Source organism: Epinephelus moara, chromosome 8, assembly GCF_006386435.1.
Source record: "Epinephelus moara isolate mb chromosome 8, YSFRI_EMoa_1.0, whole genome shotgun sequence".
In the NCBI taxonomy this organism is placed as follows: domain Eukaryota; kingdom Metazoa; phylum Chordata; class Actinopteri; order Perciformes; family Serranidae; genus Epinephelus; species Epinephelus moara.
The window spans coordinates 14,525,118-14,538,203 of NC_065513.1; the positions used below are offsets into that span (position 1 = coordinate 14,525,118).

The 13,086-nt window shown below is 38.5% G+C and overlaps 2 protein-coding genes across 3 annotated transcripts; both read left to right on the forward strand.

Annotated features, from left to right (window-relative positions):
- The first annotated feature begins 1,018 nt into the window (after window positions 1-1,018).
- On the forward strand, window positions 1,019-5,716 carry c8h5orf34 (chromosome 8 C5orf34 homolog). 2 transcript variants are annotated; one of them, XM_050051702.1, is made up of 11 exons: window positions 1,019-1,279; window positions 1,412-1,501; window positions 1,590-1,967; window positions 2,038-2,300; window positions 2,391-2,489; window positions 3,705-3,825; window positions 3,947-4,038; window positions 4,126-4,195; window positions 4,287-4,384; window positions 4,475-4,521; window positions 4,675-5,716. In XM_050051702.1, exons 1-11 carry the CDS (start codon window positions 1,076-1,078, stop codon window positions 4,854-4,856), a joined length of 1,644 nt encoding a protein of 547 aa, XP_049907659.1. In that variant the 5' UTR covers window positions 1,019-1,075; the 3' UTR covers window positions 4,857-5,716. The 2 variants fall into 2 exon arrangements, with proteins under 2 accessions (XP_049907659.1, XP_049907660.1); XM_050051703.1 differs by having other exon boundaries at window positions 2,038-2,261.
- A 1,715-nt stretch (window positions 5,717-7,431) lies between these two features.
- Window positions 7,432-9,842, forward strand: LOC126394204 (FYN-binding protein 1-like). The gene is made up of 8 exons (XM_050050897.1): window positions 7,432-7,489; window positions 7,584-7,606; window positions 7,723-7,742; window positions 7,839-7,932; window positions 8,016-8,105; window positions 8,255-8,348; window positions 8,476-8,608; window positions 9,839-9,842. The coding sequence occupies exons 1-8, from the start codon at window positions 7,432-7,434 to the stop codon at window positions 9,840-9,842; spliced, it is 516 nt and encodes a 171-aa protein (XP_049906854.1).
- Window positions 9,843-13,086: the final 3,244 nt, after the last annotated feature.

The window sequence follows — 13,086 nt, forward strand, 5'->3', positions numbered from 1 at the left end:
ATGTGTAGGTACTTGTACATATATACCCTTTTTCTTATTTATTTTCCTTTTATAATGCTGTAGGCCTATAGCAGTTTATATGTTGTTTAAAAAAAACCCAAAAATATGTTTAAAAAAGAATATGTACAGAGAGAATATTTAGGAGACATACAGACAAAGAGGGTTGATGCTGATGGGTTGATTTATTTATTTATTTATCTGGGCTTGGTTGAGATGGGGATTGTAAATTTAATATCTAAGACTGCTGTTTAATTATCTATCTTAATGGTTGTAAATACGTTTTGGATAGTTGTCGACATGTTCCTTTTAAATTAGACAAGACTACTGAGAAGGGGGTAGGATTATATAAGTGTACTTTTCTTCTTACTCCTTTTTGAGCATGTCTGTTGATGTTTTATTGATTTGTTTTTATTTTTCAAAGTAAAGTCATTCATTCATTCAAATCCAGAAACTCAAAAGGCAGGCTTTTGAACAACGGCTCACTCTGTAATGTTTTAAAATTAAGTAGCTACCACAATTCTAAATTTTGTTGCACAAAAATATAAAATCCAATTTATCTGCAAATGTCACAACTATATCTATATGCTTGAATTCTGCTGGTTAAAATGTGGCAGTGGCAGAGTTTATGTTAGCCTGTATGGATTTACAGGATGGATCGACATACAACTACAGGCTCTTACATTAACTACTTTAATGTGACAAGGCTGCTGGACAAAGTACATATGTTTAAATTTAGGGGCTGAAGTCATAATTTGCCAGTTGCCAAAGTCTAGATATGAAACTTATTTTGTTTAAATGACTTTAAATGATCAAGGTGGTGAGCATGTAATTGTTTTTGTGTTGAGCTTGATTTGTTTTATCATAAAATGACACACGTTGCGCTTGGCAGTACAGTTATAGGCGCATATGTCATTAAAAAATGTTGACAACTAGCACTTCCGGGCTGCTCGCTCCCTCTCCTTGAGCGCGCCAATAACAAACGTCTCCACCTGATGACGTTACGACGCGTCACCGTGTTTTGAGTTTCAGCGCGTCTACAACAGAGGAAGAGTTGAGTCTCGTTTACAGTTTAAGTATGGAAACTAGCGCTAATGTGAGTCTTATGATCATGTATGAGGATGAGTCGGTGGATGTTCGTTACGGAAACGGAGCCCAGTTACAGCTGTCACCGTGTGGCTGTGAATTCATGCTGGTAAAACCCTCAGACCCCTCCGGACATCCTCTGCAGCCCACTGAGAGAGTCCGACAGAGGACAAGGTTCACCATCAGCACTTACAAGGTGAAAACATCAAGTGTCAGTGTTTCTTTACAGCTATAGGCTGTTGTTAGCTGGGATAAATGTACACAGCTTGGTGGTCTTCTGCATTGCACATAGACCCGCTGTACTCTAAGTTATGATGTCATTTTACAGGAGTTCATGGTAGCTGCATTGGCATTTAGGAATAAATATGCAGGTCGACCATATCTGCCAGAGGAGCTCATTCCTGCTGACCATAAGAAGGTACCAAGAGCTATGTCCTCACCGCCTATTAGTCCCTCAAATTATGTTCACTCAGTGATATCTGTATGTGTTGCATTTCCTCCTGCAGCCTTTTTTCAGCATCAGCTCAGACGTGCAGTGGCCTGAGTGGTCCTCTTGTGATGCTGAGCTTGGACCTGGAGGCCAGACCATCATCAGGTCGGAGAGAGGAGAAGCTACATTGATGCTGTCGCCTTCAGGTGAAGAATTCTCCGTCGAGTTCACATGCAGCCTCAGTCAGACTCAAAATCAGCGCAGCAGCTTGCAGGGTTTGAGCAGAGATGCGGACATTAGTCCACGCAGTCAACAGCAGCTTGTGAGTTTTCTGACCTGTCAGACCACCAATGATGAGACAAAAGAGGTTCATCAGGGAAGAGGAAGCAGAAGGAGTGAGTCTATCAGATCAAGGTCCTGTTCTCCTCGGATTATCAGCACTACTCAGCCAAAGGTAATGCTTCCTTTTAATATTTCTCTTAGTATATATTAGCTTTGATTAAATATCTTACTTTGCTTCTCAGCCTGAGGAATCCAATCAATCCACCACAGTGGTCCAACATCACTCCTGCTGTGCCGTTGACCCCATCTGGTCCTACCCTCTCTCCTTGGCTTGCCATCTCTGGACAGCTCGTCTCTCTAAACCTAAAGATGTCAGAGCAGAAGGAGAAAGCGACCTCACCCAGGAACAAGGGAGAACAAACACGTCAGACATCTCCACTGCAGAAAGACAGTCTCACCTTCCTCGGTCGTTGCCTCTCACATGTGCATCACCACACTGGCACAGGTTGAATGATCAGTTGACTTGTGTGGAAAAAAAAAAACATGTGGATTGTATTCAACAACCGGCTGAAGTGTCCTTACCTGTGTATTTAAGGTGGAAGGTGAAAGACCCCCTGTCCAAGAGAGAACATTCAGAACAAGATCTTCCAACAGAACTGGTGAAAGTGATGTGGTGTCAAGGAGTCACCTACAGGTAGGTACATGGGTTTTCAGGGTTAACAGGGACCTTAAAGATCTTGTGTGTGAGAATATGAATACAGGAGCTGTATTCACAAGCATGGAATTTCACAATCTTATTTTCCAGGCCTGGAAAAGTCATGACATTAATAAAAATCATTTAAAGTTTTGGAAAACTCATGGAATTTTGTTTGTAATGAAATTATGCCTGAACTTAGGGCTGCACAATATATCATTTCAGCATTGACATTACGATGCGCAATAGTCGCATCAAAAGATGCGCAATGTCAAGCAAAGCAAATGACCTCAACAACTTATCTGATGCTTGATAATAATGGAAAACTTTCACAGTTCTCATTCTCCATGAATTACACCGGCCAAGCTCTCTGCTTTTAGACGTGACGTGCATATGTGACGTAGTGTAGTGTTCACTATGGGAAATGAGACTTTCCTGTGTATGTATGTATGTGTGTCCTCTGGCTGCCCATAACTTATAGGCTCGCAAAAGGACAACCAATCACATTTTTACCGTAACCATAACCAGGCTGACAAGTGCATGCTTTTCCAAAATGATAATTTTATCGTTGATCTTTGAAAAGTCATTGAAAGCTTTTGAAACTTAGTCCATGAAAATGTGTGGGAACCCTGGTCCTAGCTTAGGAGTGATATAGAAAAATTCTCAGAGCAGCTCTGAGCAAGGACAAGACAGAAACCTTTGCTGTAGTCAGCAGGCGTGGCTTACAACTTTGCTAGGTATGACACATTGTTTCAAAAGATGTAATTGGTTGTCCCTTTGTGAGCCTGTAAGTTATGGACAGCCAGAGGAAATGTGATGAACACACACAATAAGAGAAAGCACTGTAATTGTTAGTGTGATCTGATGGAAGAGACAGACTCAAGTCATTACTGCTGCATTGTTGCATTTTTCTAGCTGCCAAATATCTTAGTGTTGTGATCACTTTCATTTCTGGCACGTCTCTGATGGGATTGACCACACACATTATCCCTGCACCATCTACACTGTAGCGTTTCATTTACTCACTGTCGTTCAGTGTTTGGAGAATATTTCTTCTATCTCTTTGTCTTTCCAAAATCTTCTCTTCTTAAGAAAGTAGTAAGCTTCTTTCTCTCTACATCTATCTTTACCAGGGGTACATGAATACACCTAAACATGTAAGGGACACATGATATATTCAGCTACATTGTGCCTACCTTTATGTCCCCTGACTAGGATACTGAGCGGGGCGGTCTCAGTCATAGAGGTTTCCCCGGGAGATGGATCAGTCATTCGGTCTAACGGTGTCCTTAACACTTATTATACCCATCACAAACCTGAGCTGCTGTCAGGGCAGGTAAATTTCAGTCTCTCATCATGTAACTATAATAAAGTCTAATGTACTATATTTAAAATAGCATCTGTTTTTTTATTTTGAGCTACAATACAAAGCCTTGGTCATAGTGGTTGTCTCACAGGTGAAGGAGGTAACATACCATCTGAACAACCTTCCACCTGACGTACCTGGACAGCTGTACTCTGTGTGCTCTATTGTGAGTCGTGCAAGCAGGTGAGCCACTACTTTGTCCCAGTCTGATGAATTTAACAACTTTACTTTATTGCATCAGTCCCTGACCATCACGCCGCTGCGTTACAGGATCCTCACTTGCTACAATGAGGCCAAGGAATCGTTGAAGCTTCCTGCTACACCCAGCTGCTTGAATGAGGTCAAAGAAGAAGTAGTCACTGCTGATATTATTACAACTGAGTATTTGCACAGTATTCAAGCTACTGAATTTATTGAAATGTTGTTTCCAGGGGGGACATGTTTCTAAACTGGCGAGGCATGAAGAAAATCTGTTCGATCTTGTATCTGTTGAGCAGCATGTGAACGTCACACAGACAGTAGAAAGTCGGTGAGTTATATTTTTCTGACCACTCCTTTGGTATTTTATTTTTAAATGTTAGATTTTAATGTAATTTATATTACTTTGCATTTAATTTAGGTCAGAGCTTGTTGCTGCAGAGCTGGAGAAGATAAAAAGATTCAACTGTATCTTTTGCACTGAAGGGCTGTGCACATCATACATTGCAAATGACCCATGTTATATTCTCATATCAGCTGGTAGTCTAGTTACACGTACTCTCAATGCGCGTAGAAATCAATGAGGAAGATCGTACATGCTCTTTAACATCCTGTGCCCAGTTCTGCTGGAGAACAACCACCTGCTAAGAAGTGAAAAAGGATGTGCGAAACTGGAAGGTAGCTCTGCAGAAGAGGTGACTCATGAACCAGTGAACGAGAACTGCATCGCTGAGGCTCTTCAGAAGACATCCAAAGCCATTCAGGACATCGATGCTCTCATATCCGCAGCCGCGCTGACTTGAAAGAGTCCTGCTAAAGAGAAAAGTTTAAGAAGAATCTTGGAAGAATCACCAATATAAGAGATGCGTGTCGAGACTGAAATAAAGATCTTTAATGTATGTCGATACTGGAACATCGCTTTTTGCTTTTTGCTTTTTGCAATTGCTGGAGGTTGTACTCAACTACACAATCAAACTCTGGCACAACTCCAACAGCATTCATACAGAAAGTGTTTTCCCAGTTGCTAATTACCATGTATTTGTCACCACACAGTCCCTTCCTGTCAGGGTCAGAGATAAGAACTTGCAGTGGTGCAAAATAGCTTTAACACCTTAATGTTTCCTCCCTACACCCATGACAGATTGTGGTTATAAGTTTTAAAAAGTCTCAGTATGATATGCACTATTTAAGTGTTGATATAGGTCGCTACTCAAACAAGCTGTGGTCATGTGTCGAACCATATGCCCCAGCTGCAATAGTATAATATAGTGTTGACAGCCCAAAAAAGGCTAGAATCTTATTATTTCTCTAAAATGTTTTTATTAAATGATTAAAAAAGGATAGAAAAGACAACAATAAAAATAATACAAATACTCAACATGCCAAATTGTCTTTTTACTCATGTTCACATTCTTCCTCTTCCAGCCTCCAAAACTATATGGAGTCAGTAGTGGTGTCTTTTTTATCTGCATTTTGTGTTGTAACCAAGGGACACGGGGTTTTCGTAGACTAGTGTATCATTTTATGTAGCTGTTACATGACTTTTATTCTCTATATTTGGATCCCACTGTGTCTTTCTGAATGGTTGTTTTTCTTGATGAATGTCAAACATTTGTATATTTTTAAGATGCATGAACAACAATGCTGACAAAAGTTTGTCTTAATAAACTACTGAGTCATTCAAGTTTCATTTCTAATCAGCTGATGTGTTAGGGGGTTTTACATTCATCTTTTTACGATTATAAAAGCACACAGCACTGGCCTTTTCTCACCCAGTCAAGAGTCAGATACTTCCTTTATAGGTGGAGCATTTTGTTGGACAACAGCTATATCACACAGCCTCTGGCCACACGCATCTACACAGTACTCCATACCAGAATCAAAAATCGAGTGAGTGGTAAGAGAAGATTTTTAAAGCAATGTTTTTATTGAAATTCCCATAGTTCTCTCATCTTTTAGCTTCCTGAAACTGTAATGTGTAATCTGTAACCTCTGTTTTGTTTTGTTTTTCTGAAGTGAAGATGAAGACAAGCACAAAGTTTTTCTAGACTAGACAGTATTTTTTTTTCTTCTCTGTATAGGAAAGGCAGTCATACATCTGAGGATTGATGGCTCAGTTCAACACAAGTAGCAGCTCTGTGCCAGATGCTTCCTATAAATATTTACTCCGACAAAAGCAGTGCGCTTTATCCTCTGTTGCAGAAAAAATAGCTGCCTTCGAGGGGAATCTATCAGGTGTTTCCAACACAACCAGCAGCACACATGCGCCAAAGCCTCACCTTGAAAGAAGATTCACAGTTGCACTAAATACAAAGCCTTCGCAGTCACTTAAACCTGCTGAAACACAGAGTGATGACTCTTCTGGATCCTCTCTGCCTTCTCATCCCAAAAATGTAGGCATGAAATCTGCAGTGAAAACAAATACTGATATTTCCCGCAAGAACAGCGTCACTCTTGCTTCCACCATGGCAAGGCCAATTTATTGCAACAGAAAGGAGATTGCAGAAATGCTGAAACCAGAGACCCAGGAATCAGATGTGCCATCCTTCCCTAAAGTGCGCCAGAGCACCAAACAGTCACTGGCACAGCAAGACATGCTTACCACAGAGCAACGTTTGATTAAGGGCAATGTTAGGGTGGAAAACACCATCAGCTCTAAACACCCCAAACTTTCTGAAATGCAGAAACCTAACTACATAACTACTCGGGGACCCCAAAATAAACTCCAAATAGGCAGCGTTGACCCCTCTGTTACTAAGAAGAAGTTTCTGACTGTGCTTGTTCTGGGAAGCCCTCCGACGAAGCCTAAAAGGCCTCCAAGTGTTGACATTCATCGATTCAGAAGGAATCTTAAATGTTTAAATAAAGGTAAGAAACTGTTTTAAATGCTGCATCACTGCCACATATGATTATTGCTTCTTCAACCACTGTAATGTTAACAAATGTTGTAGCAGAGTGTTCAGTAATAGAGAGTTGAATTAAGATTTTTGTGTGACAGGACCGGGGATGAAGATCCCACCTTCTGCTGTTCCTTCACATCTGCATCCATCTCCATCATTCAATCATGCAGCTGCTTTGTAAGTCTCCATATTGTGGAGGTGCTGTGTTGTAGTAAATCATAACGCAGGCAGTTTACTGTTAACATTGCCTTTGGATAGCAGCTTAATCAAACTGTGGATTTCGGCTTCACAGTTGCAGCACTTTGCCTGCTGCTTCTCACAGGAAGCTGTTTGTCAGATCCTCACTAATCTCAAAAATGCCCTTGAAGAAATTTCATTATGCACAGTTGCAAAGATAAAGTCTGTTCCAGTCTGCCCATAAAATGTTTGAGTTGACAAAATCTCTCTCTGACCATAATTAAGGAGTCAACAGTTGGACATGGATGAGAGCTATGAAAATGTTGGCATCAAGAAGCCTCCGCCGCTCCCCCTTCAAGGTCATGCCTTATTTTATGTCATAATTTTATTAAATAAATCCGCCATTATATGAGTCAGTCAGGTGGTCAATGTCTTGTTGCTTTGTCTTCACAGAACATCCTTCAAAGAGGACACAGGTAATCCATTCATCCTGTTTGACTGCCATTGAAACTAAAGGTTTTTAATGCAATGAGGGAACAGTGTTTATGCTGATTGTTGGTTTTCATCAGTTTGATCTGTTCAATCTCCACAGGTAGATTTGAGTGATGACAGGTAAGAAAAACTTGATGATAAATGGTAAGAATCAGGCAGCAATAACACAATATTGTGTTATGCATATACAATATATCATGTCTTATCTTTCCAAAGGATGGAACAAGCAGAGAAATCTAAAAAACATCAAAAAAGTAAACGTGGAAAAGATGACGCAAACCACGGCAAAGTCACAAAGAAGAAAGAGGCAGTAAGTGCTTTCAATAAATGTGTGTATTGAATAAAGTTTATGCTCAAAAACTGTTTTGATGCAATGATAACTATGGTAATCAGGAGCCAAAAGGAACCATCAACCCAAAAGAAATAAAAGGTCATGAAAGAAAGGCTAAGAAAGAGAAGAAAGAGAAGAAAAAGAAGTTCAAGGTAAGAGTGCAAAGCCCACACTCTGGATTTACCCTTTTTATTTTGCTTTAATATACCAAAACATTTAGAAACACTACCACCGTGAAACTGATAATTTCCTGCATTGTGCAGATCGAGTAAATAACTGACATCGCCTTATCCTCAACTAGATCAAAGGACCTATTCACATAATCGAGAAGGGGAAGGCAAAATCAGACTTGTCTCTGAATCAAGCAGAAATCATTGAAGTGGTCCAAAATACAGGTAAACCAGAGGGACAACTGTGCTTACTATCAACAACATGTAGAAGAGAAAGAAGAAAAGAGAGTGAAAGGCATGTAAGCAGGCCTACACCATACAATCAGTGATCTATATGTTGATATTCTTTCAGATGTCTCCGTGATGACTGAGGCTGTCACTACAGGTCTGGATGATTTAAACGTGAATGAGGAAACAGAGCCTTGGATGTACTGGTCTGAAGCAGACGTTTATGATGACATTGGGGTGCTAGATGAAGTGTGTCGGTACAAAATGCCTCTGAAATACTGTTTAAACATCTTGAACGGCAAAAATCAGTCACACATAGTATCTCTTGCACAGCACACAAATGCGTAGGCTGTTTGCATTGCTTTGAAGTCATTTGTTAAAATATGACAGTATGATAATCTCTACACAGCCATATTTTTTCTTCTGATATGTTTTAGAGCAGTTGGAGAGGATGATCTTTATGTCGCTGTGGATTATCAAGACACAAGGTTGTACTGGTTTTGTATTTGTTTTCAATGGGTGGGTCAGACTTGGATATTCATAAATGTAGAAATCTCAGTTGGTGCTATGAGATCTGTGTTTAACCAAAAAATTAAGATATTTTCTTTAAAGGAATGAAGTGTTGGGTCAAATTAAAGGTGTAGTGTGTGATTTAGTGGCATCTAGCACTGAGGTTGCAGAACCAAACCTTCTCCTCTGTGCCAAGAGTGTAGGAGAACTATGGTGGCTGACGTGAAAACGGGAATCACCCTATCTAGAGCCAGAGTTTGGTTTTGTCCATTCTTTGCTACTGTAGAACAACATGGCGTTCGCTGTGGAAGAGGATGTATGTAGATAGATATGCACGATATGCTCATTCTAAGGTAACCAAAACACAGGGATTCTCATTTTCAGGTGATTATACACTTAAAAAAGCATAAATAGGAATATTATGTAGCCTACAGTTTCTGCCAATAAATGCCCATAATGCTACACACTGAACCTTTAATAAATGCACAGGAAAAACAACAATTTACACCCTTAACACTTTTAACAGTGCAAGTATCACTATTTCAAATAGAGAAGTCCTTTTCCAGTCCACTTCCACTGTTTGCCAGTGTAGATTGTTGTGTATAGACGACACCTAGTGGTTAATAGGATTATCACCACCATCATAAACTGCTGCCATGGTTTTGCTGCTGAAACCTCGAAAAAAAAAAATCAGTGTAAAGTAATTCAACACAATAACTACCTTTATAATCTACTAATGAATGTATCAATGATACCTCGTCCATTAACTTCATTAAAAATAAATTAAATACACAACATATAGGTCTGCTTTAACCACACCTCACTGCATCTTCATCATGCTTTCTCTCTTTCCCCACCAGGCTTTCTTCTCTGCCACAACCACCCATAGATGAGTGTAAATATGTCAACATTTCCTCTAATATTTTGGCACTCCAGAGGTCATGACAATATAACATGAGTTGTTTTTGTGCCCACAGGTGATGTTTATGATGGCACCATAGACAGGTATGTCCTGGTATCTCTAATAACAGACCAGCAGACTGCGGTGGAAAATAACTACATTTATTGTCAAGTCTTGAGGGAGGAGTGTCCTACTTCTGATTTAACAACATCTTATATGACAGCTGTAGTTACTGGTTACTCTGCATATATTGATTTTACATGGAGGAAAAAACATAAGCAACTAATAAAACATGATTTACTTGTTTCATTTAAATCCATTCAACTGATCAGAATTCTGCACATAACTAAAAATTTGAATGCAGGACTTTTACATGTGATAGTGTATATTTTACATTGTAGTATTTCTACTCTTACTTAAGGATCTGAGTTTGTCTTCTACCACCACAGAACATATACTGTGAATAAATCTAATTAATTTAAATGTTTTTTTTGTTTGTTTGTGGGGTTTTTAGGTCTATAGACTGTGTCTATGAAATCGACTAATCTGCAATAATGACTGTGACCATGTGAAGGACACAGACCAGAGCCCTGTATCATGTTAGTGCCATACATTGATATGCAGTGTTTGTACTTAATTGATGAATCCATTATCTGTATCAGTCATTTACTATTTTAATTATTGTGCAGTTTCTTGATCAAAGAGCATGGTTAATAAAGATTAATTAATACATGCATGACATGATTAATGCTTGACATTGGTGAATATAATGCTGCAACCTACTGTATCTAAGACTATGTGTTATTACATTTAGTAGTGCTGAGCTTCTGAACAGTCACCATTACAATGGTGACGTGCTTTTAGAGATATGGATAAGTCACTGGTTGGTAGATTATTTGGTTAAGGAAAAACGTGTAAATATCTGCATTTATTTAGTAACTTGTCTGCACATTTAATAGACTGAGTCATCCACAATACCTTGTGAATGGTTTGTTGATGTATACATTTACTGTTCGAATTAAATACAGATCCATAAATTGATGATTGGGTTTTGTGAAGTTATTTTGGGAAACTATCTTGACCTCTATTTTAAATGACAATGTTTATTTTTTTTCTCTATAATCTTTATTTTGAACTTTTAACATACATTGTGAGCAGACACAGAACATGAACAGCATTATACACATACGAATGAAGCACTGAGAAAACAAAACTAAAAACAGTTCCAAACAGAAAAAGACAGCAAAGTGAAACAAATCTAACATGAGTAGTAATTAGGGAGCGAGTGACTTGTGACAAGAGGTTCACTTTAAGATTTTAAAGGGAGTACATATTGTTTTGATAGCTTTTTTGTTATATGAGAAAGCACTTGTTTACTAGTGTTGCAATTTTTTCAGAAATATGAAGTTGTTTTTTTTTTTTGTTTTTTTTTGTGGTGTGAATGTGAACTTCAGCAAGATTTAATATTGGGTTACCACAAAACTTCAATCAAAAGCCTAGTCCAAATCAAACACCCAGTCCCTTTTACTAGCCCAGTGTAGCTACACATTTTGACAAAATAGGCCTGTCTCAGTTAGACGCCTGGTCTGGTTGCCAAGCATTTTATATTTTAATGTAAGTTCTCTGAATGTACAAAACCAAGTAGTTGGCTACTTCAATTATTTGTCCATTCCTCGATTACCCTGTAAGTTATTCAAATTCCTTTAGTCTGTAAGGGTCCTTAAAGAATCAAATGGGTTTTTCATAAAAAATGAATCCAAGTTGTGAGTATTGTTATAACAGGATAAAGTGGGGTTGTGTCACTATGCCGGGTGCCATTATCCTCCAGTGTCGTAACTCTCTCTCTGATGTGCTGTCTGTCAGACCTTGACAAATGAATGATTCATAGCTGATATATCAAATGAATTAATTTTTCTATAATTAATATTCATATTGGTTTAAATAAACAATTTGATTGTATTTCCTAATCTTTGTTGAGCAACAGTAATGTGTGAAAGGAATTATAGGCCTGTCCCATATAGACGCCTGTCCCTAATATAGGCCCTTTGATTTCAGTGATTTTAGCAAATAACAGCCCAGGCTATTAATTGTAATTTTCTGGTAATAAGGAAAAAATACATTAATTTATTTGTCAGAGTAATCGTAGCACCCAAATATAATATTTCTATAATAAGCAGTAAAATCTGGGATAATGTCAGCTATTAGTTTGGTAATATCTTTCACAGCACATGCATTTCACAAAAAGAGCAATTTAAGCTCCTACAGTTATGTCACTCTTTCTGTTATCCAGTTCCACTGGATAGAATCTGGATCAATTTAAATACAGCATATATTTCCTTGTTTGTCTGAAGAAACTTTTGTGGTATAAGGTCAAAACTTTCTTACAGTCAATATCACCAACAAAATTACTCCAATAAAATGTTGCAGCAGAAAAAGAAACCATGCCGTCCTGAAACAAAGCCCTAATTCTAAAGTTCCTACATTCCTAAAGGGAGAGCAAATCAAGCTGTGACACTGTGAAGGGCTAAGAGACTGTTCTTTACTTATCAGAGGAGGGGTGTGTCTGGGGTGTGACTTTGTCTTCTTCTTCTTCTTCTTCCTCTTCTTCTTCTTCTTTTTAACAAAGTTACAAATATTTTTCCTTGAGCCTCCCTGAGTGACTTGGTGAAAATGCATGACGCTCCCCTCCACCATATATAAGTTGTTGGATTTTAAAAACTTACAATTTCATGTTTGAAAGTTAAAAGTTGAAGATGAAATCGTGGATCCAAAAAGCCTTGGATTTCCATTCTTGTCGTGCATGCTGGCTGGTTAGTGCAAATAGTTTATTTCTGGCAACATTTTAAATGTAGAATAAAGATAAAGATGCTGATGCAATGTCGCTATTTTAAGCTCAGATTTGGTTATGTTTATTTCCTGACTGAAGCTTTTGTTGCACATGATGTGCCCACGGACTGTTGGAAATTTGAAAATCCAGTGATAATTTCTGTTTTTACAGTTTCTGGCTGTGATGAACAGTGTAATTTTGGCCATTTTTAAAGAAAACATGCTTTTGGGTTTGGAGAGCATGTTTTCTTTAAAAATCAGTGGTGAAATAAATACAAAATACAGCCATTTACAGTTGTACGACCCTCCCCTAAGCTAAGATAAAAAAAAAACTTAAGTCCCTCCATGGTGCTTAAAAATGACTTGATGTCTCCCCCTTGTTGCACCACCCCTCCCTTCTCATAATGAACAGTCCCTATTGAGCTCATTCTTCACTGACCATAAAACAGTCGCCAGATCAGATGTATGTTTTTCTCCCTGGTTACATTAGAGGAGGAT

Excerpts from the sequence above, each read along its gene's own strand:
- c8h5orf34 (XM_050051702.1), top strand. The coding sequence starts at position 1,076 with ATGGAAACTAGCGCTAATGTGAGTCTTATGATCATGTATGAGGATGAG. Across the intron at positions 1,502-1,589 it reads TTCCTGCTGACCATAAGAAG|CCTTTTTTCAGCATCAGCTC; the intron begins GTACCAAGAGCT and ends TTCCTCCTGCAG. Across the intron at positions 4,522-4,674 it reads GAAGATAAAAAGATTCAACT|TTCTGCTGGAGAACAACCAC; the intron begins GTATCTTTTGCA and ends TCCTGTGCCCAG.
- LOC126394204 (XM_050050897.1), top strand. The coding sequence starts at position 7,432 with ATGGATGAGAGCTATGAAAATGTTGGCATCAAGAAGCCTCCGCCGCTC. Across the intron at positions 7,607-7,722 it reads ATCCTTCAAAGAGGACACAG|GTAGATTTGAGTGATGACAG; the intron begins GTAATCCATTCA and ends CAATCTCCACAG. Across the intron at positions 8,349-8,475 it reads TGAAGTGGTCCAAAATACAG|ATGTCTCCGTGATGACTGAG; the intron begins GTAAACCAGAGG and ends ATATTCTTTCAG.